The following is a 27,498-nucleotide window of genomic DNA, read 5'->3' on the forward strand; positions in this document are numbered from 1 at the left end:
AGTGCCCTGGACAGACTTACGCTGCTGCGTGTCAGCTTTTAGCTGCTTGTCCTTCTTTCTCCCTTATGAAAGCCCTCAAAGGCAGGGATCGCATGTTATCTGTGCTTGTCACCCAGCCCAGCCCTGCTTGTCTGAGAGCAAGTGCTCAGTGTTGGGTGAATGAACAGGCAGTGGCTGAGGCAGCTCCATCTGGCTGCCCACAGTGCCAGCCGGCTAAGAACCAGGGTCCTAGGCCAACCAGCGGGTGTGGACTGTCCCCAGCAGAAGGAACAAGTTTCCACAGGGCCGGCAGCATCTAGCCAATGCCATTCATGTCTTTAAATAGAACCTCAGCAGGGCGAGGCGGGTCCAAGCTGCAATTTTACTGGGAGCAGTAAAAAAGTGATGCCTTTGGGCTACAGATTAAAGGGAATACAGATAAAAGGAAGACATGGGTTAGGGGTTTTTTTCTTTCTCATTAGAAATTTTAAAAGACCCTGCTTCAGAATAAGACAGAATGGCCTCTCTCATCATATTTCAAAACTAACCTACTCCCAGACAATATGAAGAGGTTTCCTTCTGGTTACAAGAAGAAGGGGGTGTGGATTTTGGGTCAGCACATTTATCGTTTCCAGATGTTTGCAGCTCTGGGATTTGCTAAAAGATTTCAGAGAGTCGTGGTGAAGCGCCGTCAGGGGGCGGGGTGAGCAGAGCGTAGAGAGAAAACACAGAGCCGCACAAGAAGGAAAAAGAGCTCTTGCAGTCACAGGGAAGACAGCATCTTTGCAAAGTGCTCCAAGGAATAGGCTGGAGGCCCTTCACTATTGCCAGATAATCTTAGAAGAAACGCTTATGAAGTAGAGATATTTATTTTTAAACTAAATAGAAATGATCATTTTCTCACTATAAAAACATGACAAGATCTATATGGTGAGTGCCTTTGCCAGCAAAACAAAGACCCTGCTACGCTCCTAACAGGGTCAGAAAACACCTCTTCTGTCAGGGAGTCCTCCATGCAGAAGGCCCTTCGTGCAAAGATGCTGTAAAAGGGAATGCACAAATCCAGGCAGCACTTGCAGAAGAGGGACTCCAAAGGCTTGAAGTTCTATTGGAAACTGTCCATTTTGATGTACAACAACATCTGGGACGTGAGACTCCTTCAGAAGTAAAAGTGGGAGAAGGCGAAAGCTTGCGGAATAGTCTGCTGTGAACTCAAGGGATGCTGTCCTCTGATAGTTTACTGAAGTAACAGACAATGGATGGGCTTCCACAGGAGTGTTTATGTGAGGAAGCACGGCACATTACTGACCTAAATATGTAACCATCTACACTGGTTAAATCTCTCTGTAACAACACTCTTTGACCAGAACAAAAGCATTTCCAAACCTACTGTTGATCTCATTACGATGAAATTCACACTGTGAATCACGTAGTATAGTAAGGACTTTTTTCCAGGTTTTTTCCATGCTATTCACCAATCTACCAACAAAACGACTTTAGCAGACTATGTAAATAATAAATGAAGATAGGTAATAAATATAACCTTAGTAGAAACTGCTTCCAAAATATTGGGTAACCATAAGCTTGCAATGTAATCAAGAGTTTGCATTTCTTACTTAATTCGTAAGAAAAAGAATGCTCTTCATTTACTTTTACAAACAAAATGAATTTTTAAATAATACTTATTTGTTTCCTCCATCAGGTCTAGGTTGATAATGTGCAGAATTTTTTTATACCCAGAAAATGAGAGTAAAATTAAAAGGTTAACAGGGCGATCCTTTATTTCTTGTTTTTCTGCCTCGGGCTTGCTTTTTCTTAGCAAACTTTTAGAGTCGAGTGAGTCCTGTAAATACGTGAGACCCGTAGTGGGTACACGTTAATAAACAGAGTCCGCGAGCACCACTTCCCACGCCCTGGGTGTGGCTGACCTGCGCGCTGAGCTCAGTGTTTGCACCTAATGAGCTCTTCTCTTACTTGGCATGTTCTTGCTCACCAGGGGAGCTGGATACTGACCAAGAGGCTATGTCTTCCTCTGAAACTGGTACGTGACATATACTGCAGAAACTGTCGAAACCTAAGTGTGACAAGGGAACTGCTATTACCATAAAAACTGAACTGAATGCCTTGGAAACACATGGAAAAGGAGCTGCTGAAAAAAAAAAAGAAAGAAAGAAAAAAGAAACTGCTGACAAATTAGGCGCAGGAGAATTAACTCTAAAAGACTGCAGAGCAGGGTGGCGGGGGGATATTGAAAAACATCTAGAAAATTCTGTACTCAGGTTGCTTTGCTCTTCCCTAGAGAAACCCAAAGTGGAAACTGCAGCTGATGCCTTACGTGCGTTGTTTCTTCACAAGAAAGACCACACAGAATTCCTTTCGATAGACTAATACTCCAAATTGTTTTTAAAGATTGTCAAGTAAAGACTAATTTTATATAGTGTATGTCTGTGTGTGTGTGTGTGTGTGTATATATATATATGTATGTGTGTGTATACATATGTGTGTGTATATATATGTGTGTGTGTATATGTGTGTGTATATATGTATGTGTGTATGTGTGTGTGTATATGTACGTGTGTGTATATATGTGTGTATATGTGTGTGTATATGTGTGTGTATATATGTGTGTGTATATATGTGTATATATGCGTGTGTATATATATGTATGTGTGTATATATATGTGTGTGTATATGTATGTGTGTGTATATATATGTGTGTGTGTATATGTGTGTATATATATGTGTGTGTATATGTGTGTGTGTGTATATGTATGTGTGTATATATGTGTGTGTGTATGTGTGTGTATATATATGTATGTGTATATATGTGTGTGTATATATGCGTGTGTATATATGCGTGTGTATATATATGTATGTGTGTATATATATGTGTGTGTATATGTATGTGTGTGTGTATATATGTGTGTATATATATGTGTGTGTGTATATGTGTGTGTATATATATGTGTGTGTATATGTATGTGTGTATATATGTATGTGTGTATATGTGTGTGTGTATATATGTATGTGTGCGTGTATATGTGTGTGTGTGTGTGTGTGTGTGTATATATATATATAAAGTTAAAATGTTTAAGGCATGTATTACCATTTTTTAATGATTATGTGGTCTTGATCAAGGTGGACAAGTAGGCTTTCAATATGGTGGACGGAAAACAAAGGAGCCGGCCAGCCAAGTTGTGTATGAAAGAAATCGATACATAGATCAAAGAAAATCTTCCTTGGCTCCTGTTCTCTGAAAATATCCAGGGTTAAAATAGATCAGAATTCATACACAGAATGGATGTTATCTTCTAACTGAACATCTCAAAAATAAAATCACAGTGGAACTCAGAGCCCACAGCATTGCTAAGCCTTCACATGGCTTCATTTTCTGGGCATGTATTTAATACTACAGAAGACCTGGGTTTCTAAGCAAACATGGAGGCAAAGGGACACCACCACTAAAGCCAAAAGATTTCCTGACCAGCTCTCCCCCATGTCCTTCAGTACCAGGAACCTGACCTGCCCTACCCCAGTCCACAGGACGCTCACAGGAACGCAGGGCAGGAGTCTGTCCCTTACCTTCTGACGCTGCTGAATGTTGGCCACGGTGTCAGGCTGAAAGTCCAATTTGTCCGTGCGGCAGAGTTTCCAGTAGAGGATGACAACGATCACCATCACCACCAGCACTGGCACGACCACGCCCACAATGACCCAGAGGCTGCTGCTCTGGGACTCAGGGGATGATGGCCTCTTCACCCTGTCCACAGCTGCAGACGAGGAAGAAAGGTCTCTCAGTGAGTCCTCCGCACTCCTTTACTGGACAGCCCTTCTGGGCAGTAAATGTGCCCTCTTCCATGAGAAACCACGGAAGTTCCTGTCATTTCAGCTCAAGACAACTGGGGAGAGACTATGGTCTCCTGATGACAGGGAACGGGACACAGTAAACAAACACGACACATTCCATCTACAATACAGTAGGGATCACAGCAACATATATGACGTGTCTAAAGGGAAATGGCTAATTCAATGGCAAAGTAGGTTTATTCCACGTCTCCTGATGTCCAGTTTATTCTACCAGGTCCCTCCCTAAATTCTCACTGCAGGAATATTGCCTTACCAAAAACTAGAACGTCACAGTAAGCAATCTATGAGCACTGCCTTCATTTCCTTACCCAGATCTCTCCCTCAACCCTTCAATTAAAACATGACTTTTGGGCTTCCCTGGTGGCGCAGCAGTTGAGACTCCGCCTGCCGATGCAGGGGACGCGGGTTCGTGCCCCGGTCCGGGAAGATCCCACATGCCGCGGAGCGGCTGGGCCCGTGAGCCATGGCCGCTGAGCCTGCGCGTCCGGAGCCTGTGCTCCGCAACGGGAGAGGCCACAACAGTGAGAGGCCTGCGTACCGCAAAAAAAAAACCATGACTTTTAACTGAAACTGCTATACCAGTTGTCAACTTTAAAATTACATTAAATCAACTTACTTATTTTGAATCCTCCACTCCCCAACCTCCCCACCCCCTCCCCTGCCTCAGCCCCCCATCTTTCATGGCCTTGGACGATCATGCTTCAATTACTCTGTCCTCCTTAATTTCCTTCACCAGCTCCTCTCCCTAACCCGGCCTCCCAGTTCTGGGCCCTCATCCTCTTCATTCCGTACTCATCCTCTCGCAAGATTCAGCTCTTCTTAAAACTGCTTCCCTGGTCCTCTTAAAGCTCAGGTTCCAATCACCAGGCTCTGAAAACCAAAATGCCGCCCTTCCGCGCCCAACCCTCTCATCCGCTGGGGCCACTGCACAACGACCTCTCCGTGACCGCACTAGATTCCCCTTGTCCAAGTTCTTTTGTCCTTGGTTGTCTTGGTCTTGTAAATGGTACCTCGTTATTCTTTTACAATGCACTTTATTACATAAATGTATCATCCTGGTATACTATACCACTTTGCTCATTAATATGGTCCTGACTCTAAGCCTCGTCTCTTCAAATATATATCAGTCTTCCTGGGCAGGGACTAACTCTTACGCTCTTTTCATATCCTATAATGGTTAACACGTGCTATGGGATCACAATGTTTTTACTCAGAGATGTAACAATAAAAAGATGCTTAGTGCTGGTTTAAGTTTGGGTTTAGGCCTCTTGGAGAGTGACCAGGGAGGGGCGCAAGCCCTCTCAGGCACAAGCGCTGTGAAAGCAGCACAAATCACAAAGCAACGACTATGCGGGAAATGGAGAAAGTGGCAAAGTGTTAAAATGTTGCATTTTTTAATTTGACCTGAATAGAGTTTGTATATGTAGTTCATTTAGCATGAAAACAGCTGACAATAGAGGAGTGACACAACCAAACTGAGGAGCTGAGACAACTGGGTCCTCTGCTTAGCTCTAACCTAGTAAAACCTTGTGACTCGTCAAAACGAGGGCCTGACATCAAGTCCGCAGCCGTTTTGGGGCTGGCCCTGGTGTTGGCTTAGGCTCCCAATCCCAGGACTGTTGGTTTTCAGCATGAAACTGAGGCAAGAGGAGTGCAAAAGCAGATGAAAGTAGTCTTGAAAGGTGCCCAGAGCCTACTGAAAGCAACCTTTTCTGAAAAGTGAAGTGCTTAACTGGAGTGGGGCACTCCTCCGACAATCAGAAATGTCACATATGAAGAAATACGAGTAAACGCTTCATTATTTTTTTTCTCACTGCTTTGAAATAGAACACACTAATATACAATCATATCTCAAACACGCAAACACAAAGCACCAATGGTTACTTGCTTCAACTCTCCCATCGTCACCTATAAAATGGAGAAAGTGTGCCCATGGCCCTCATCCTGGTTAGTTTCCGGGGTCAAGTATAGCTCTTACAAAGGACATTCCATCATGGAGGATAATTTCAAAGCTGTCATTTGTTACAAACTGCCTTCATCGCTGAAGTTTCTCGGGAGTTTTGCAACACTCTCTGATGCTAAATTCCTTCTGAACATGTAGTTATCCCTTTACTGTTGGGAGCAAGTTTCTCTGAGCTCTTACAAGGATTGCTCCCAGGATTATAAAGGAAAAACACCCACATCAAAATAGTAGTCTGATTCATAAAGGTATATTTAGAGAAATATACTCTTCCATGCCTCTCCTTTTCAATTTTAAATACCCCAAATCTATGAGTTGGGGAACAACGGCACTGAGAGTAGCCATTGCCAGGGGAGCAGGAGCCTAGACTCTTCCAACAATAATAAAGAAATGCCAAAATACCTCTTTCTAAATTATGAGTGATATGAGGACAGGGTGGGAGAGAAACAGGATTGAAAAGGGTAAGAATCAAGGACTTCTTTGTGTTAAAAGACCCAGAAGGAAGCCAATAAATGCAGAGGGTGCCTCCCAGCTTCCTGCGTGACTCACTGTCCCCATCAACATTCAAAATATGACATGTAAGAGTTTGGAATATATACAGAGAAAACACATTATTTTACCTAAGACAAAAATTTTTTTAAATAGTACAGGAGGAGGGGAAAATTATTAAAGTTAACTCAAGCTACTAAAACTCACTATAACACTATGAATATAAAATGCTGGGTAGGAAAAAGAACAGCGAATGCTACAACTGCATGCAATCAAAATAAAGAAGGTCTTGGCAAATTAATTTTAATGACTGACCTCTTATATCTACTATGCGAACGTAAGAATGCTTTAAATTCAGAGTTTATTGTCAGAAAAAGACTGGCTTTTGACTCCAGCACAGCACAGATGACTGTGAGGGGCCACACCTCATGCACTTACGTTGGGCAACAGCTCCTTGAATTCGGTAACCCAAGATGATGGCTGCTCTCTGGATATCTATCTTGTTAATCAGATCTGAAGACTTGACTGCACTGAGTCTTTCTCCATCTTGATCCTCCACAAAGTAGATGAGCTGCACGGGATTATCATCTCCCTCGAGCCTTGACACATTTACCACCTGAAAGATAACAGAAACTATTAGCATTTTAGAAGCTCATGTTTCCAGACGCCTGAGTAACTGTGTTACTCAGGATTTATTCCTATCCCTAATAAGGTCATTACACCATTCCAGATCCCAGAATGCCCAAGACGCTCTCTTGATGGGAATAACAGTCAAAATGAAAGTTCCTCTGTGCAGAAAAACAAATGTGCTTTGTCTTGCTCGAAGTCTTCTCTGAGACGAAGGGGCAAGCAGGGTACAGAGAACATACCAAGTCCAGCCTACAATAGCCACCAACCAGCTCCAACAGGTCATGGGAGGGCACTGTTGTCCTCCCAACATCAACCATAACAGTTAGGTACATCCCTGGTTCTCTGAAACTATTGATGGTTCTAGCCAATCCTTTCTCAAATCTATTAGCATTTTCTCCCTGTTCTTCTAGGGCAGGGTTTCTCAACCTTAGTACTATTGCCATTTTTGATCCAGATAATTCTTTGATGTGGGGCACTAGCCCAAGTATAGTAGAATGTTTAGCAGCATCTCTGCCCTCTACTCCCTCAATGCCAGTAGCAACAGCCATGCCCCTCCTCACCAGTTGTGACAACCAAAAATGTCTCCAGACACTGCCAAATGTACCCTGGGGGGGCAAAGTCATCCCCAGTTGAGAACCACTGCTCTTGAAATAATAAATATCATAAATTCTTTAATATCCCACTCCCAAAAAGGGATAGATCATCTAGACAGGAATCAATAAGCAAACAGCAGATGTGAACAATGCTATAGACCAAATGAACCTAACAAACATATAGAACATTCTATCCAGTAGCAACACAATACACATTCTTCTCACATGCACATGGAACATTTTCTAGGGCAGATCATATGTTAGGCCACAAAACAAGTCTCAACAATTCCAAAAAGACAGAAATTATATCAAGTATCTTTTCTGACCACAACGGTATGAAACTAGAATCAATAATGGGAGGAAAGCTGGAAAATTCACCAATACTTGGAAATGAAACAACACACTCCTGAACGACCAGTGAACAACAACAACAAAAAAATCAAAAGGGAAATTTAAAGAATATCTTGAGACAAATTAAAATGGAAACACAACATATCAAAACTTACAGGATTCAGCAAAAGCACTTACAAGAGGAAAGTTTACAGCTATAAATGAAATCAAGAAAAAAGAAAGATCTCAAATAAATAACCTAACATTACACCTCAAGAAACTAGAAAAAGAAGAACAAACTTAGCCCAAAGTTAGCAGAAGGGAGGAAATAATAAAGACTAGCATGGAAGTAAGTGAAATAGAGAACAGGAAAACAATAGAAGAGATTAACAAAACTAAGAGTCAGTTCTTTGAAAAGATAAACAAAATTGACAATTTAGCTAGACTAACCAATAAAAAGAGATAGGACTCAAAAACTATAAATGAAAGAGAAGACATCACATCAGATACCACAGAAATACAAAGGATCAAAAGAGACTACTATGAACATTACATGCCAACAAATTTGACAACCTAGAAGAAATGGATAAATTCCTGGCCATATACACCCTACCAAGACTGGATCATGATGAAATAGGAAATCTGAACAGACCAATAATGAGTAAGGAAATTAAATCAGTAATCACAAACTTCCCAGCAAAGAAAATCCCAGGACCAGATGGTTTCACTGATGAATTCTACCAAACATTTAAAGAAGAATTAATGCCAATCCTCAAAATTTTCCTAAAAATTGAAGAGGCGGAAACACTCTCAAATTCATTTTACGACACTAACATTACCTTAATACCAAAGCCAGGTAAAGACACTATAAAAAAAGAAAACTACAGGCCAATATCTCGAAGGAATACAGATGCAAAAATTCTCAACAAAACATTAGCAAATCAAATTCAACAGCATATTATAAGTATCACGTACCATGATCAAGTGAGATTCACAACATATGCAAATCAATAAATATGATACATCACATTAATAAATGAAAGATAAAAACCACATGATCATATCAATAGATGCAAAAAAAACATTTGACAAAATTCAACATCCATTCATGATAAAAACTCTCAACAAATTGAGTATAGAAGGAACATACCTCTACATAGAAAAGGCCATATATGACAAACCCACAGCTAACATTGTACTCAATGGTGAAAGGTTGAAAGCTTTTCCTTTATGATCAGGAATAAGATGAGATCATCCACTCTCACTATTCCTATTCAACACATTACTAGAAATCCTAGCCAGAGCAATCAGGCAAGAAAAAGAAATAAAAGGCATCCAAATTGAAAAGGAAGAAGTAAAACCATCTGTTTGCAGATGACATGATCTTATATCTAGAAAACCCTAAAGAATCCACTAAAACACTATCAGAATGAGTAAGTAAATTCAGTAAAGTTGCAGGATATAAAATAAACATACAGAAATCAGTTGTATTTCTATACACTAATAACAAAGTATCTGAAAAAGAAACAAACAGTCCCACTCACAATAGCCTCAAAAAAAATAAACTATTTAGGAATAAATTTAACCAAGGAGATAAAGATCTGTATACTGAAATATATAAGACATGATGAAAGAAACTGAAGAACACACAAATAAATGAAAATACATCCCATGTTCATGGATCAAAAGAATTAATAATGTTAAAATGTCCATACTATCCAAAGCTATCTATAGATTCAATGCAATCCCTATCAAAATTCCAATGGCATTTTTTTACAGAAATAAACAATCCTAAAATTCATATGGAACCACAAAAGACCCTGGTGACTAAGGAGCCAAGAATAATCAATGGGGAAAAGATAGTCTCTTCAATAAATGTTGTTGGGAAAACTAGATATTCACATCCAAAAGAATGAAATTGGATACCATCTTACTCACAAAAATTAACTCCAAATGGAAACACCTAAAACCATAAAACTCCTACAAGAAAATATATGGCAAAAGCTCCTTGACATTCATCTTGGCAATGATTTTTTGGATAAGACACCCAAAGCACAAGCAACAAAGCAAAAATAAACAAATGGGACTACATCAAACTAAAAAGCTTTTGTACAGCAAAAGAAACAATCAACAAAATGACGAGGCAACCTATGAAATGGGAGAAAACATTTATAAATCATTATTTGATGAGGGGTTACTATCCAAAATATATTAAGGAACTCATATAACTCAATAGCAAAAAAAAAAAAATAATCTGGGTAACATATGGGCATAGGATCTGAACAGACATTTTTCCAAAGATACAGAAATGGCCAACAGGTACATGAAAAGGTACTCAACATCACTAATCATCAGGGAAATGCAAATCAAAACCACGGTGAGATATCACCTCACACCTGTCAGAATGGCTATTATCAAAAGGACAGGAGATAAGTGGTGGTGAGGATGTAGAGAAAAGGGAATCCTCATGCACTGTTGGTGGAAATGTAAACTGGTACAGCCTCTATGGAAAACAGTATGGAGGTTCCTCAAAAATTTAAAACTAGAACTAGCATATGGACCAACAATTCCACTTTTGGGATTTCCAAAGGAAATGAAAGCACTATCTTGAAAACATATCTGCACCCCATGTTCACTGTAACATTATTTACAACAGGCAGGACATGGAAAAAAACCTAACTGTCCATCTATGGACGCATGGATAAAGAAAATGCGGTATGGTACATAATACATACCCACACGTACACACACAATGGAGTATTATTCATCCATAAAAAAGAAGAAAATCCTGTCATTTGCAACTACATAGGATGAACCTTGGAGGCATTATGCTAAGTGAAATAAGTCCAGCAGAAAAAGACAAATACTGTATGATCTCACACATATGTGGAATCTAAAACAGCCAAACTCACAGAAAGAGTGTACTGGTGGTTGCCAGGGGCGGAGAGTAAGGGAAATGGATGATGGTGGTCAAAAGGGGTACACTTCCAGCCATAAAGTTCTGGGTATCTAAAGTACAGCATGGTGACTATAGTTAACAATACTGTATTGCATACTTGAAATCTGCTAAGACAGTAGATCTTAAAAGTTCTCACCACACACACACAAAAGATAACTATGTGAGCGATGGATATGTTATCTTATTGTGATAATCATTTCACAATATATACATATACCAAATCATCACACTGTACACTTTATTTATTATTTTTTTTTAAGATGTTGGGGGTAGGAGTTTATTAATTAATTAATTTATTTTTGGTTGTGTTGGTCTTCGTTTCTGTGCGAGGGCGGGGGCCACTCTTCATCGCGATGCGTGGGCCTCTCACTGTCGCGGCCTCTCTTGTTGCGGAGCACAGGCTCCAGACGCGCAGGCTCAGTAGTTGTGGCTCACGGGCTTAGCTGCTCCACGGTATGTGGGATCCTCCCAGACCAGGGCTCGAACCCGTGTCCCCTGCATTAGCAGGCAGACTCTCAACCACTGCGCCACCAGGGAAGCCCCACACACTGTGCACTTTAAACTTACACAATGTTATGTGTCAATTACATCACAATCAAGCTGGAAAAAATTTCATAAATTCATAATCTGCTGGGTCAAACAGTACTCTGATTTGTCCCAAAATTTATATCCCTCTGGTGTTAACAGTGAAGTACTCTTACATTAGTACTTTAGAATCTAGTACACTCGATATATCACTGTTTTGCATAAATATAGCTTTCTATTTTGTTGCTATTTCTCTTAGTAATACGCAACAACTTTATGGCCCCTTTTAGACTGCAACAAAATGGTGGACTGACGTTCTGAGAGAAAAGATCAACGATAACTCCAAGCCCTCTATTTTGTACACGTAATTTGAATGTTTGGTCTCTACATTTGCCATTGGCAAAATGCAGCTGCTACTTTTCTAGCCACATGTACAGAACTGTAATAGTGCCCTGTGCTCTGGACACAGCTGCTGGCCTCCTTCTTTACCACTGGAAACTTTTGGCAAATCAACTATTTCATGATTTCATTGTGAACGCCTACTTCCAGATCATGTATAAAGATCCTTAACACGGGTCCAAACTCTCATCCCTGGAGAATCTGTTCTTTTTTTTTTTTTTTTTTTTTTTGCGGTACGCGGGTCTCTCACTGTTGTGGCCTCTCCTGCTACAGAGCACAGGCTCCGGACGCGCAGGCTCAGCGGCCATGGCTCACGGGCCTAGCCGCTCCGCAGCATGTGGGATCTTCCTGGACCGGGGCATGAACCTGTGTCCCCTGCATTGGCAGGTGGACTCTCAACCACTGTGCCACCAGGGAAGCCCTGTTCTTTACAACTCTATATCTTGATAACGGCTCGCCTGTCTAGCCCTCTGTTTGCTGTTTCTAGGCTAGTTCCTTGACCACTTCTGCTCCCTAACCACCTACTTCTTTCCCTGGAACTGTGCTGCAGTGGTTAATTTTTATTAGCCTTCAGAATGGAATACTATAAAGGGCTACTGAAAAGCAATAGATTATATCCACCTGTTCCTCTACCTACATGCCTATTTATTCCATTTTAAAGTTCTGATAAGTTTTAGAAATGCTTCTTCTTGCAGAAACCATATACCCAAATATCCAATGATAGCCACCTTGAGTAAAGATTCTAGGGACTTCCCTGGTGGTTCAGTGGCTAAGACTCAATGCTCCCAAAGCAGGGGACCCGGGCTAGATCCCTGGTCAGGGAACTAGATCTCACATGCCGCAACTAAGACTCAACACAGCCAAATAAATAAATATTTTTTTAAAAAAATTCTATAAGCTTCTCCAATCTGAAAGTAACAGTCAGTAAAATCTAATCCCAGCATCCTTTCTAGATGACTTTTCATCAGATTCATATATAGAATCCATAAAACCATGGTATAATGGAGTCATCATTTGGGGCAACATTTTCAATTTCTTTTTTTTTTTTTTGCGCTAAGCGGGCCTCTCACTGCTGCAGCCTCTCCTGTTGTGGAGCACAGGCTCCGGACACGCAGGCCCAGCAGCCATGGCTCACGGGCCCAGCCGCTCTGCGGCATGTGGGATCTTCCCGGACCGGGGCACGAACCCGCGTCCCCTGCGTTGGCAGGCGGACTCTCAACCACTGAGCCACCAGGGAAGCCCTCAATTTCATTTTTTTAAATATTTTCTGATTAAAATCACGTGTTCACTATACAAACTATATGTTCATTGGAGAAATTTTGAAAAACATGAAAAATAACTATAAAGAATAAAACAAAAATCACCTGAAATTCAATCAAAGAAAATCATTGTAAGCATTTTAGCATATTTCCTCCTGTTATTTTTTTCATGATTTGTATATTAATATTTGGATATACTGCACACTTTTTTTTTTTTTTTGCGGTATGCGGGCCTCTCACTGTTGTGGCCTCTCACGCCGCAGAGCACGGGCTCCGGATGTGCAGGCTCAGCGGCCATGGCTCACGGGCCCAGCCGCTCCGCGGCATGTGGGATCCTCCCAGACCGGGGCACGAACCCGTGTCCCCTGCATCGGCAGGCGGACTCTCAACCGCTGCGCCACCAGGGAAGCCCCTGCACACATTCTTTTGTAGCCTCTCTTTACTTGAGCTTTTTTCTATATTCCCTCACTAATTAAAAAAAAAACTGATAATGGGATTTTCCAACATATAAAGATTTCACTACAATTTTTTTGCCCATTCTCCAAATTGCTGGACATTTAGGTTGTTCCAATACTTTCACTTTTACACATTATGTTTTGATGAAGAGTCCTGTACTGTTGTACATAAATTACCTACATCTTCGTGCTTGGTCACTCTAAAGGGGAAGAGACGTAGGGAACGGTTTCTAAGCAATCCATCAGATGGCACCGTTAGTCTGGGATGGCTTAGTTAGCTTCCATGAATCCCGCATTTCTATCTCAGGGAACTTGCAGAACTAATCAAGTTTTATGGTACTCTATAACTGTTTTATGTGCAGAAATTAACCTCCACCCAGACCTTGGGCTCTGTGAAGCCAGAGCTCCTAAATAAAGCAAGGCTTTTGTAATTCATTTTCATTTTTATTCTTAGTTTTATAGTTATTTTGTTTAATATCGCTCTCAATTTTTTAATGAGTTTTTAAATTTCCCTATATTCTACTGCATCCGGCAAAGGAACTATTATAGAAACCTAACAACCACCTTTCTGGGAGGGAAAATAAAGAGCAACACTTACAGGGGAGAACTTCGTAAAAGGGTCGAGGGATGATGATGATGTCAGCTCTCCACAAACTGCCCAGCTCCCCTACCCAGTGTCAGCTTCACATCTCTCTCTCTAAAGCCTCTAAACCGCCGACCTCCCCACCCCTGCACGCCAGGGTTTCACCCTGGCTTCCTGTCTCTGAAACGCCATAGCTCTAAATATCCCCTTTTCCTAGCTCTACAAGTCAGCATTTGGTAAAGAAAAAAATCCAAAATAATATAATTCACATGGAGATGGGAAGAAATTACAGCCCAACCCCCAGCTCTCTCTGAGTGTGTGCATTTTTAAAGGGGTCACTTTGGGATTCAAATGAATCTGTCATTGGTAACTTTCTGCCAGTTTACGTAGTGAAGGCAATTTGGGTAACATGAGACAAGCAGGGCTGGCAGGAGGCAGAGAGGACAGAGTGCCAGAATAGAGGGCAGAACATTTTCCTCTTTCGGCCTCTCAAGGTCTCTTCCAGCTGAACCATTTGTCTCTATGACGCTATCAATAATGCTTACCATTCCATAAAACTGACTACATTTTTGGTAATTAAAAAACTACTCTTTGAAAAATCGGGTCATCCAATGGTACGGCAACCCACTTATATATTCTTCTGCTGTGGTCCCCACAAGGCCATTTGCTGTACGGACCCTTACTAAGGACTCGGGAAACATCTGTCTAGACTCCAGTGGAACTGAAACGCTGACACGTTCCGTGGCTGCCTATGATAGCAATCAGTCTATTTAGCAGCATTTTTCCATTTGCATGAAGATACAGCCCATTTTTAGACGGCTCTCTCTCCTTCCCCTCCCCACTCCTTTGGCCTTCTTCTTCTTACCTGTACCATGCTGTTCCCGGCAGCGATGGTAGCCCTTCTCCACATCCGCCTTCTGGTGGAAACTTCGCTGAGCAGCTGGGCCAGTTTGCGCTCCATCTCAGCTTGAAACACTTCATTCTGGAGCTGCTTCTCAACAACACCCAGGAGGACTACATTTAAGGTGAAACACACACAGGCCCCAAAACGAGTTGGCAGCGGAGAGAAAAGGATGTGTGCACAAGAGAAATTAACGCAGGATTACTGTAAAATGCCAGTTCCCAGAGAGGAGACATTAAAAGGGGAAAGAGGCAAGCTGAACGGGGTGCGGGAGAGTCCAGGGAGGGTAGCCCACAGGCCTTATCTCTAAAGTTTACAAAGACCGGTGGCCAGAAGCCCCAGGAGCTCGGCCGTGCGGGAGCTTTGCAGCTCAGAGCTCCTACACAAGATCAAACGTTCTGTCTGCACGTATTGCAAAATTTCTGGAAATGGTTTGAGTTCATATCTTATCTTGACTCAAAATTTAGACTCATTAACTGACTCGAGATAAGGAGGCCTGTCTTCAGACATCTAGGTTATCTAAACAGACAACATCTTGTCAGCCTTTACAGGAGAAAAAAGCTTGTGCTTTCCAGCCAGAACTGGCTCAAATCCCCTGTGAGATAGGACCACGGGCAAGTCACTTAACCACTATGACAATTATCTGGAAAATAAGGCCACTGTACCATGCAAAGAGGTGGACCCTTTATATGCGATGTTGCATGTGAAGCAACGAGAGCTGGCGGGGTCCAGGAACCTGTCAGTGGTGACTATCCCCACTCTACAAGTTTCCTCCCCACGACCAGTTGCTTACTCACTGCGCTGCTTACATGCTGGGTACCCGCTGAGCATCCAACTATCTTTTACACTTCTGCATACCAAGTTAGAAAGCCTTTATTTGCAACGCCATAGCTATAAGTATCTGACCCAGGCCCACAAGACTTTAAAACATGCTTCTTATTGGCTCACCAAGTTACCTTATTTGTCCTTATAAAACCAGACATATGAGGCTTTTAGGGAAAAAAAGAGATCCTTGCTTCAGAACCTTGTCCTATTCTGGTCAGAAGATGGTCAATTCCTGTTAGACTTTGCCCTGAACTTGATGTATGAATTTTAAAGAAAGCCAGTCCTTTTTGTGCCGTAACTCAGTGGGACACGTTCCCACAGCCAAATTTGAATCCCTTTCTCATTCATTCTTTGCCAAGAATCTAAGGTACATTTTGCCCTGAATTTAGGACTCAGAAACAGGCAAGGCAGTATCCTTCTCAATACCCCCCCACCACAGACTTCTCACTCTTACAGTTCCCAAAAACATTACGTAAGTTAAACATACCTGTTCTTACCCAAGAGGACTTCAACAACTGCGATAAGTTAAGCTGTGGGTACTGGAAGGCTACAAAAAGGAAAGGGTGAGAAAGGGAGAAAGATACGTAAAAAACCTGTCTGCAACAGTCAGAAAGGTGAGTGTTCTAGGGAGCGCTGGGTAAGTCACAGCACACTGCCTCTCCTATACCAATTAGCTCTGCCTATGGAAGAACAAAGTTCCAGGCTGGGGGGAAGGCAGGGTCAGTGGGAGGGTCCTGAGCACCTTAGTCTACGGGAGAAATAGAAAGAAAGGGCTTACTCAAGTAACACGATGGGACACTACTTCACAGACAGCTCACCCGTAAGCTTTTTTCAAGGGAAATGTCATTGTTCCAGAGCAATGAATTTTTCACGCCGTGCACCTCAGAGCCCTGGAATTTCCCAGCAATGACTCAGGCAGGGTAAAGTGACAATCTTCTATCACTGAAAGTTGCTATTTGTAAATAACCATTTTACCCCTGTCTACTTTTATTTTACAAGTTATTCCTTTCCATTTAATTAACAGTACACGAAAATACGACAAGAACCATTAAACCTTCTGGCCACTCCATTCTGAAAAAGAATTTGATATCTTTTTTGCCTGATTTCAACTCTGGAATCTACTGTATTTTAAACGTTTTGAAGTAAACGTTTCCCCTACCTCCACTCCATTTGTACTGTGAATTAAATCGCTTCCACCAGGAAGGAAAGTTTTGTTTGTTTTCATTTCTGTTTCTTTTTTCTTTTTAAGTGTACACACAGTGAACCCCACTCCTTCTGGTGTACAGTTTTATGGGTTTTGACAAATGCATGGACGTGTGGAACCACCACCACAATAAAAATACAAGACATTCTCATCCCCCCCCCGAAAATTGCTTTCCTCGCATCCTTCACCCCTGGAAACCACAAATCTGTTCTGTCTCTCTGGTTTCACCTTTTTCAGAACCAGTATAATCTTTGATAGTGCCCTTGGCTCTCTGAAGAGAATAATAAAGCAAGCCCAGTGGGAGAGGAGGGTTCTGGAGGCCCACCCTGGCATGATCTGAGAAGCTCCAATTTATATTCCAGATTTCTGTTAGCTATTTTCCTTGAAAAGAAGAGGTCCACCAACACAAGCACTCGCAGCCGCGTCCCCAGGAGAGCAGCACTCACGTTCGGCAACCTGCAGCACTGGGTATCCCAGGTAGAAACTGAACTCCACCACGCTCAAGTTCCTTAGCATTTCGCTCACTTCAGACCCATTCAGAAACCCCTGCGAGCCTTTGACAGCAAAGACAATGTTCACTGGGCCCCGGCGAGGAGCCAGCCTTGAAGACCCCACGGTGATATTCAAGATCTGAAAGAAAGAAATCAGAATAAGCTTCTAAAATAAATTAAAATGTCTAGCCAAAAGCCTGACTATGATTTTGCTCTCACAGTTTCCCTCACCAAGGTCTTTTTAAAGGAGCATTTTTTTTTTTTTTTTTTTTTTTTTGTGGTACGCGGGCCTCTCACTGCTGTGGCCTCTCCCGTTGCGGAGCACAGGCTCTGGACGCGCAGGCTCAGCGGCCACGGCTCACGGGCCCAGCCGCTCCGCAGCATGTGGGATCTTCCCGGACCGGGGCACGAACCCGTGTCCCCTGCATCGGCAGGCGGACTCTCAACCACTGCGCCACCAGGGAAGCCCTAAAGGTGCATTTTTAAAGGAAGAGTAATTGGCTTCACAACCTGGTTCCCTTTTGTAATACTCTTAAACCCTTAGTTTATTGAAAATGTTTTTTACATTAAGTGGGGAACTGAGCACATGTATTTATAGTCCCTCCCCTTTTCTTTCCCACCCCAAATCCCACTGAAATAACAACAAGATGAACAAAGGGGAATAAATCCACAACAGCACTGAGAATGGAAGAAAACCAGAGATTCTGTCAAATTACTGAAAGATGGAGACAGGGTGGGATCATGTTGATACAAACCAGAACAGAGGGAACCGAGACCCCAAACACACACAGGCACAGACCACAGTAGACTGAGAGTGGTCTCCCTCAGGGGCCCCAGGAGGCCTCCAGTGCAGAGATCTGCAGGAGCTGAGACCCTGATCCGGGTCCCTAATTAAACACTGAGTGCCAACAGCTGAGTCGGTTGTCTCCCTCCCTTCTCCCTTCCAACTTCACACCCAGGCCAACTCAGAAGTGCCAGCAGCTCCACCTTCACCCCAGGAGCCCAAAGAACTGCTGCCTGAGGAAGATGAGCTCCCTGCCTAAGAGGACAGAAGACCCAGGGTGGCATGGCCCCCTAGGCAGGAAGGTGGGTGGAGTTAACTGCAGTGCACACAAGAGACAAAGAAAGAAAGAGAGTGAAAGAAAGAGCAGCTCTGCCACGAAAGACACACTAACTCACTCCATCCCCAGGGTACAGCCTCCTCATCTCACACGGCGGGCAGGGGTGCCCACGCTGGCTGTCCATGACCACACATTGCCTGGTACCCAGGCCTCCAATGAATCCTCCCATCAGGAGACAAGGCTTATGTAGACACACACTCTACAGCTGAAGTGGAAAGATGAACAAGGTGCCAAAACTAACCACCTGCTTCCTCATTCCTAGAGACAGCCACCAATGGTCTACAGGTGATTACAGAAACCTAACAGCACCAAAGTCAAGGACCAAGATCAACACAGAACAATGGCAAAGAATGCAGAGCAAACAGAGACAACTGAGTACACGGAAGACAACATATTAAAAATACTAATTAATGTCTCCAGAAACTTTCAAGGAAATATTGTATCATCATTCAAGATAAGCCTGCATCGTAACACGAAAGGCTGCAATGAAAAAAGAGCAAATAAAAATGAAAAAACAATGATGGCTAAAAGAAAATTCAATAGAGGGATTGAATAACATAATGAACACATCTGAAGACTAGACTAAATTAATAACTTAGAGGACAAGGTTTAGAAATCTGTTAAAATAGGGAATTTTAAAAAGAAATGGAAAAAATAAGAAATAGGGAGGGTGAATCCAGGATCACCAAAATCTACTTAAAATGAATTTGAGAAAGAGAGAACGAAGAATATGGAGGGATAAATATCAAAGAAATGTAACAACATCAGCAGTTTCCACGTAATACATACAAAACCTATCCTTTGATTCGTAGCTGTATTCTGTTTTTAGAGTGAAGAACTGCATTTCATGGTATTCCATGAAACGAAATTCCATAATATGAAACGCTAGTGTATTTAGGCATTTCCCTCTTTGGATATTTAAGTTGATACTTAAAGTTGATATTTAAGTTCTTTTCCGGAACATTCTTGCATTTCCTACATGGGCTCATCTCTCTTCAGCTCACCATATCTGAACTCCCTGGTTATTGGGCTCCTCTACAATGTTCAAATATACTTAGCCTATTCATGCTCTGTGGACTCCATGCCATGGAAAGAGATGATTTCTAATCCATGTGAACTAAATCTCCTCTGCTGGAGGGAATTAGTAAGAGTTAAGTGTGTCTTAAACAAAACATTATGAAACTAGCTCCTCTTTAAAAGATAAAGCATCTTGTCCTGCATTCAGTGCTATTCTCACCTGCACTGTGAGGTTATACGTCCCCTGGTGGTGTTTTCTCACTTCAGAGAGAGCTATCATCAGGCCTTTCTCGATGCGCTGGGTGAAGTTGCAGAAGCCCGTATCCACACTCTGAGGCACAAACTGCAGTACTGAAAAGGACAGTATCACAGTCCCATGAACAAGGTGTTTCTTTAGTATTAAGTAACGAGGAGAGGGACAAAATAGTGTGTAAATCAATGAACTCTGATCCACAGTACAGGATTAAGTACTATGGTGTGTTATTATTTTTTAATTGAGATATAGTTGATGTACATTATTATATAAGTTTCAGGTGTATAACACAGTGATTCACAATTTTTAAAGGTAATACTCCATCCATAGTTATTATAAAATATTGGCTATATTCCCTGTATTGTACAATATGTCCTTGAAGCTTATTTATTTTATACATAGTAGTTTGTACCTCTTAATCCCCTACCCCTATATTGCCCCTCCCACCTTGCCTCTCTCAACTGGTAACCACTAGTTTGCTCTCTGTATCTATGAGTCTGTTTCTTGTTATATTCACTAGCTTGTTTTATTTTTTAGATTCCACATATAAGTGGTATCATACAGTATTTGTCTTTGTCTGACGTATTTCACTTAGTATAATACACTCTAAGTCCATCCATGTTGCTACAAATGGCAAAATTTTCATTCTTTTTTATGGCTGAGTAGTATCCCATTGTGTGTGTGTGTGTGTGTGTGTGTGTGTGTGTGTGTGTGTGTGTGTGTGTGTGTGTGTGTGTGTGTGTGTGTGTGTACCACATCTTCTTTATCCATTCATCTGTTGAGGGGCACTTGGGTTGTTTCCATATCTTGCCAACTATAAATAATGCTGCTATGAACACTGGGGTGCATGTATCTTTTCAAATTAGTGTTTTCTTTTTTTTTTTAATACATACCCAAGAGTGGAACTGCTGGGTCATATGGTAGTTCTATTTTTAGTTTCTTGAGAAACCTTCATTCTGTTTTCCATAGTGGCTGCACCAATTTACATTCCTACCAACAGTGTACGAGGGTCTATGATATGTTATTTATATGTATCATATCATGGAAATGTAGCAAGCCAACTGTACCAAATGACTACACGCAAGGTGAAGGTGACTTGTATCATTTTAAAATGGAAAAATATCTAAGATAATAATTGGAGCATCAAAAGATGCAACACTGAAACATTTCAAATAGAAATAAATTCATCAGAGATGAATTCTTAAGTATCTATGGGTGAAACGACATGATACCTGGTATTGCTTTAAAACACTCTAGCTTCCTCAAAAAAAGTTTGTGTGAGATACATGAAACAAAATTGGGAAAATGCTGATAATTTTTAAAGTTTGTACGGGCATGGGTGGGCTAAATATGGTATTCTCTCTACTTTTGTATATGTTTAAAAACGTCCATGATAAAAAGTTAAATGAGGGGACTTCCCTGGCGGTCCAGTAGTTAAGACTCCACGCTTCCACTGCAGGGGGCATGGGTTCGATCCCTGGTCAGGGAACTAAGATGCCACATGCAGTTCAGCACAGCCAAAAACAAAGTTAAATGACAGTGAGGAATCACTGTTAATTTTAGGGGGTGTGATAATGATATTGTGGACATATGTATGTGTATGTATATGTATGTATGTGCATATGTTACGTGTGTGTGTATATATGTTTAATAGTCTTATCTTTTAGAGGCACAGGCTGAAATATTTATGAATGAGATGACATGATGCCGTATCAAAATAACATGAGAGGAGGGAGTGTCAATGGGGGTGTAGATGTAACAGAAGTGGCTTGGAGTTGAAAATTGTTGAAGCCATACAATGAGTACCTGGGATGCATTAAACTATTCTGTGTACTTTTGTACATGCTGGAAATTCTCCATAATTATGAAGTTTTTTGAAATTTAACAAATTTTAACATAATCCTCCCCAAATTATTTTGAAACACAAAAAATAAAGTGAAATTCTATTTACAAATCAAAACAACTATGCTCAATTTTCTTACCCGTTTGAACTTGGAACCTGGACTCTGGCATAAGGAAGGAGGGTTTCACAGCCAAGATTAAAGGAGTCTGGTCACGAACAAGTTTACTATTTATAAGTACATTTATGACTGATATTGCTGTGTAAACGAACGGACCAGATGTTACCAGAAAAGTGAAGTCAGCGAACAGTTCATAAACCTATGAAAATAAAAAATGCAAAAGATGATAATTATTAAATTTGAGGGTACCATAATTCAAACTTAAAGGAAATCATACTGAGTAGAAAAATAATAAAGTTAAAAAAATAAATAGTTTTAAATGAAGGGGTATTGCTTCAGAGATAATTAAAATTTTATTTTAGTTATGCGTCTTACATATCTGTCAACTTTCTCAAAAACAGCACAAAATTACAAGAGCAAGGACAGTGCAAAAGAAGAGTCAATAATATGAACTGAATAAGGAACTAAGGAGAATTCAAGGTGTTTTACTGTACTTACCCCCCATAAAAAGGAGCACTTACTCTACTAAGTAGAGCTGGCCAAAAGAAACATGTGAGGCACATATGCAATTTTTAAATTTCTAGTGGCCACATTAAAAAAATAAAAAGAAACAGGTGGGGGCTTCCCTGGTGGCGCAGTGGTTGGGAGTCCGCCTGCCGATGCAGGGGACGCGGGTTCATGCCCCGGTCCGGGAGGATCCCGCATGCCGCGGAGCAGCTGGGCCCGTGAGCCATGGCCGCTGGGCCTGCATGTCCAGAGCCTGTGCTCCGCGGCGGGAGAGGCCACAGCAATGAGGGGCCCGCGTACCGCAAAAAAAAAAAAAAAAAAAAAAAAAAAAAACAGGTGAAATTAATTTTAAAAACATTTTACTTAAGCCAATATATCTGACATGTCATTTCAACTGTAGGCAATGCAAAAAATTATTGAGCTATTTTACATTCCTTTTTGCACTAAGTCTTTGAAATCTGGTGTGTATTTTGCACTGACAGCACATCTCACTTGGAACAAGCCCCATTTCACATGCTCAACAGCCACACGTGGCTCACGGCTCTGCTCGGGATGGTGCAGGCCTAGAGCGGGGCTTTCTGAGCTTATCAGGAGAGAGAAGGCACCAGCAGACGTCCGGCAAAAAACATCTAGAAGTCTATCTCTATCTCACTCGATGTACAGAAACATACATACGCACTCACTCTAAACTCTAATCCAAGCCCTTCCATGTACATAAAGGGAAGCGAGATCATTAGGTCATCACCCCAAACTCTGGTCTTAGAGCCCTTTGTTCCAGCTCTGCCAGCACATCCCCGTGATGGACTAAACCTGGCCTCATCTGGGGACAGAAGGGGCTTCCCTGGAGAAGCAATGTTTGAGCAGAGATCCAAAGGACGAGTAGGTGTCCACCAGGAGAAGGGAGGGGGGAGAGGAAAGCAAATGTCCCACTCCCGTTATGATGTGCATTCGACTCGGACTCCCCCACCAGACTTCCATGCCGCAGGCACCCACCTTGAGCTCCACCACACGGTTGAAGTGGTTCCTCAACACCTCTTTGATGGACATAATGATGTACTCCTGCACAGCTCTGCGGGCCAGCACTGCAAATCAGCTCAGCGTCATTATGAACAGGCAGAGGATCGACGGCCCTCCCTGGTCTCAGCATGGAGAAAAAAGACCCAGCGCATTCTCCTCCCTCCTCCCCTCCACCTTCCCTGTCCGTCCGCTGCATTCCTGCTCCACCTCTCCTGCCACCTTCTCCCCCTTCTTCCTTTCTGTCCCCCATCCCCAGCGACACCAGTACACAGAGCCAGGTCACTGATCAGCCACATGCCGTACTTCAGTACATATGAACAGGGCACCGACTTTATGCGCAACTTGCCACTTCTCAGGAGGAACAAGTGGGAGAGTCTGATCAAGGGGCCACAGTCACCAGACTTGTTCAGACATGACATCAAAGGTATTCCAGCTTCATGGGACTAAAGCAGCCGGCAGCTGCAAGGGAAGCTGCTGCCTGTCGGCTGGTGCCTCGGACTGCAGGCTGGGGAGAAGGTTGAAGGCTGTGACCCAATTCAGAGGATACTGAGCCCCTCCACGTTCCTCTGCTCCAAGTGACATTTACAGGACTATATAAGAACAAAGTGGCCCCTCCTTTCCAGGAAAAGTCAGAACAGTAAATGAGTAAGAAATTGCAATGGTGGCCCTTACACATTTGCCCAACTGACTGCTTGAACGAAACGTGAAGGCGTTTTGCTTTACCCGTGTCATCTACGCATCCAATGGGTTATGAGCTCCAAAGACAAACATCCCAGCAAACATTTCTAAGGCTCTTTTAAATCTTTCCTTTGTTTTCATTGCTACTAATCTGTAATATTTTGTGGACGCTTCTTATATGCTGGGCACTGGGTTAAATATTTTATATGCATTAATGCATTTAAATCTTTATAATAACCCAAAGAAGGAGGTGCTACCATCATCCCTGCTTAACAGTTGAGGAAACTGAGGCTTAGAGAAGCCTCACTGCCTAACTGTCCGGAGAACTCATGGGAGCTGGCAAAGCAGTGAGGAAGGACTACAACCCAGGAGTCGTCTGGGTCCAAAGCCTACACTCTTTGCCACAATGCCATATATCACATAAGCATTTCGTATAAACACCTTTGGAAGATCACCCCAACCCAGAGAAGTGACGTGAAGCAGGGCCTTACCAGTTGTGATCAAATAGGCATCAGGAACCGTAATATCACACACATACGGCGACTTGGTGGTGACCAGCGCAGGAGTATGAACCGTCGCTTCGGGAGCGGGGGTGGTCGCGGGATGAAGGGATGGCGGGGGGAGAACCGTGCTGCCCTCGTGACGGTTCTGACCCACAGTTCTGCTGTTCAGGGTGGTGTGAAGAGAATTCTCAGGGCCAGCACTGGTATCAGACGTGCTCAGTTCAGTGGAGGCGTTCCTCGGTAAATCTGTGGGTGTGAACGATGGGCCACGCGTACCACCTGGCTCTGTAGGCAGAGGCGAGCGGATCACCTCAGGAAGAAACGAGGATGCTGATGGCAGGTACCCAGTGCTGACCAGCACTGTGGTGACAGGGATGACTTCAGAGAAAGAGGGTAAGACGGACGTGGGATCGTTCATAGCACTGATACCATCATCAGAAGGTGTCAGGGTTGAAAAGACAGAAGATTCAGTTAAAACGGGTGTAGTAGGAACAGCAGTCAGAAGTGATGTTAAGTGAGTTTCAGCAGTCAAAATGGGCTCAGAACTGGAGGGCACCAGTGTGGTGACTGCAGATTCATGGGACGTGAGTGAAAACTCAAAATAGGAGGTAGTTGCAGTGAAAGCTGAGGTAAAATGAGCTTCGGCATCTGTGGGTGACACTGTGGGTGCTTCAGAAAACTTTGGAGAACTGGAGGGAAAGCTGGAGGGTAGTGACATTTCAGAGTAACTAGGGAGAAGAGTGAAGCTGCTTAAAGGAAGATCTGAGCTTGGCCAGAGCTGAGAAAAGTCGAGGTTTGTGGAATTGGGAACAGAAAGCTGAGGTGACCGAGAACTGACAGAGTTGGTCAACGAAAGTGTCGCAACCAAGGTAGAAAATGCCTGAGAAATGAAGGTGGACAGATCACTTGACCTCGGAGACGGAGAAGCAAGTACTTCTGAAGATGGAGAGACCCAGCTGCTGAATTCCAGTGGGGGAGTGGAGAAAAAGCTGGATGTAAAATCCCCAATACTTGCACTTTCACGTTGGGAAAAACCGGCAGGTTCTCTGTCAGGAAAAAGCGAAGGCTGTGCCGACAGGTCCAAACTGTAAGACGTAAGAAGACCTGGGCCTCTGACGGCAAGCGATGGGGTGTTTTTATTTGCTGTGATGGGGAAAGAAGAGTCAAGGAGAGCACCTGGGGTGACCGAGGAAAGCACGGCTGTCACACTGGATGGCATTACTTGAGTTTCGGCGACAGAGGAGGAGGCAGAAGCAGCAGCGTCAGGTGACACAGGCACAGAGAGGTGGCCCTGGGGAGGGTACATCTGTGCGGTCATCACACTACTCATTTCCCCCTCAGCTGAAATACCGACGCTCGTTGCTGAGATTTCCAGAGATGGAGAAGAGAGGGGAACCATCGGTCTTGAGGGGAAAAGTGTATGAAATTCTCGCGGGCCCTCGTCAAATTCAGAGAAGTCCACCATGACGCTGCTCGGTGGAGAGATGCTGCTCACTTCTGAGAGGGTCAGGGACAGGGTCTCGGCACCATCCCCGGACCCCACGTCCTTCTCCGTGAGGCTCGCTGACAGCACAGGCCGAGGCGACACTGCAGTGCACGACACGCACCACGTGTACGGTCTGAACGAAGACACTGGGCTCCAGACGTGAGTGTCACCCGCACCACTTGGGACCACTGAATGGCCAGGCAGTTCTGATGCCTCACTGGAGCTGGCGGGAAGACAGGGGTTATATGAAACACCGGCTGATTGAGTAGAGAACAATCCAGACACGAGAGGAGTTGAAAACAAAGCCAAACGTGCACTGCTGCTGCCAAAGGCAAGGGCCATCTGGGACAGAGCCGCAGAGCCGCGAGCGCCTGGAGAGGCGGCTTCACCCAGACTTCGACCCAAAGCGGTGGTCACATCAGAGTATCTGTCTGTACCTGCGGCCAGAGCATCCTCTGGAGGCGGTGAGACCTGCCCTGACGGGGGAGGAGGCTGCTGAGTGACACCATCACGTGGCGGTCGAGGCTCGGAATACCGCGAGCTGAGGAGGGTTTCTGCGCCCTCTGCTCCTGAAGCCATGATCTCCGGCAAAGTCCTACTTGAAACGTGCCCGTAAGCGTCAGTAGGATAAAACACCAAGTTCCTGCTAGGAGTTGGAATTATGCCCTTGGAAGTGGGAAAAGCTGACCGAAAAGCACTGAAATGATTGGGGGATTCAGCAGACACTGTTGGCTGTTGCACTGTGTTTTGCCAGGCTGATGTCACGTCTTCATCTTGTAGAGAAATGATGGGTAACGATGGAGTCGGCATGGAGTCTAACGTTTCTTTGAGCAGCCCTGGCAGACCGAGTGTGACGTATCGTACGGGAGAAACCACGCGGGAAGTGGTCCAGGAAGTCTCTGGCAAAAAGTTATCCATTTCGTCATCATCTATGACCTCGTTGCTCGTCACTGACACATAATTTGCCACAAAGATGCTGTGATCTGCTGTACTTTGGGTCCATTTTCCTTGGTTAAAAAAGTTTGTATCAAAAGTACTGGCAGATGGAGATGATCTCACGTGGAGAGAACTGCTTTGCTGGGACCCTGGAGCGGTTTCTGTTAAGGCCACGTGTGCAGTGCTGTGCTCGGTGCTTTCCCTTGGCATGAACTCCAAGGAGGATAAAGAAAGGTTGTGCTGTTCCAGAGGGAGCTCATCTACAAAGAAAATAACAGCTGAGTTTAGCTGCAAGGCAATGAAAGTCATACTGCTAACATTTTGTTTCAGATATAAAGATATCCTCAATCAACAGATATCCACTCACTGTGAACAGCCACGATTCACAGTTAGAAGTTAAACAACCAACTGGAAGTCAGAAATTGCCACCGTTACTGTCAGCATAATACCTGCGAACAGTCGTACATCTGAGCACTTTTACTTAAGCGTGTGTGTGTGTGTGTGTGTGTGTGCGTGTACACACTGACATGTTTCTCTTACTTTCTAGCAACACCACAGAATACTATAAAT

At 43.1% G+C, this 27,498-nt stretch overlaps 1 protein-coding gene across 1 annotated transcript in view; it reads right to left on the minus strand.

The window, feature by feature from the left end:
* The window catches only part of KIAA1549 (KIAA1549 ortholog), a 150,992-nt gene that overhangs the window by 63,463 nt on the left and 60,031 nt on the right, over window positions 1-27,498 (minus strand). The window contains exons 2-10 of the mRNA XM_033863337.2: window positions 24,495-27,188; window positions 23,302-23,390; window positions 21,823-22,000; window positions 19,808-19,938; window positions 17,405-17,588; window positions 16,242-16,301; window positions 14,894-15,042; window positions 6,734-6,911; window positions 3,562-3,749 (exon numbers count right to left, since the gene is read on the minus strand). Of these exons, the coding sequence (XP_033719228.2) occupies window positions 3,562-3,749; window positions 6,734-6,911; window positions 14,894-15,042; window positions 16,242-16,301; window positions 17,405-17,588; window positions 19,808-19,938; window positions 21,823-22,000; window positions 23,302-23,390; window positions 24,495-27,188 (3,851 nt within the window). The remainder of the gene's footprint in view (window positions 1-3,561; window positions 3,750-6,733; window positions 6,912-14,893; window positions 15,043-16,241; window positions 16,302-17,404; window positions 17,589-19,807; window positions 19,939-21,822; window positions 22,001-23,301; window positions 23,391-24,494; window positions 27,189-27,498) is intronic.

This window comes from Tursiops truncatus, chromosome 9, assembly GCF_011762595.2.
Source record: "Tursiops truncatus isolate mTurTru1 chromosome 9, mTurTru1.mat.Y, whole genome shotgun sequence".
Classification (NCBI taxonomy): Eukaryota; Metazoa; Chordata; class Mammalia; order Artiodactyla; family Delphinidae; genus Tursiops; species Tursiops truncatus.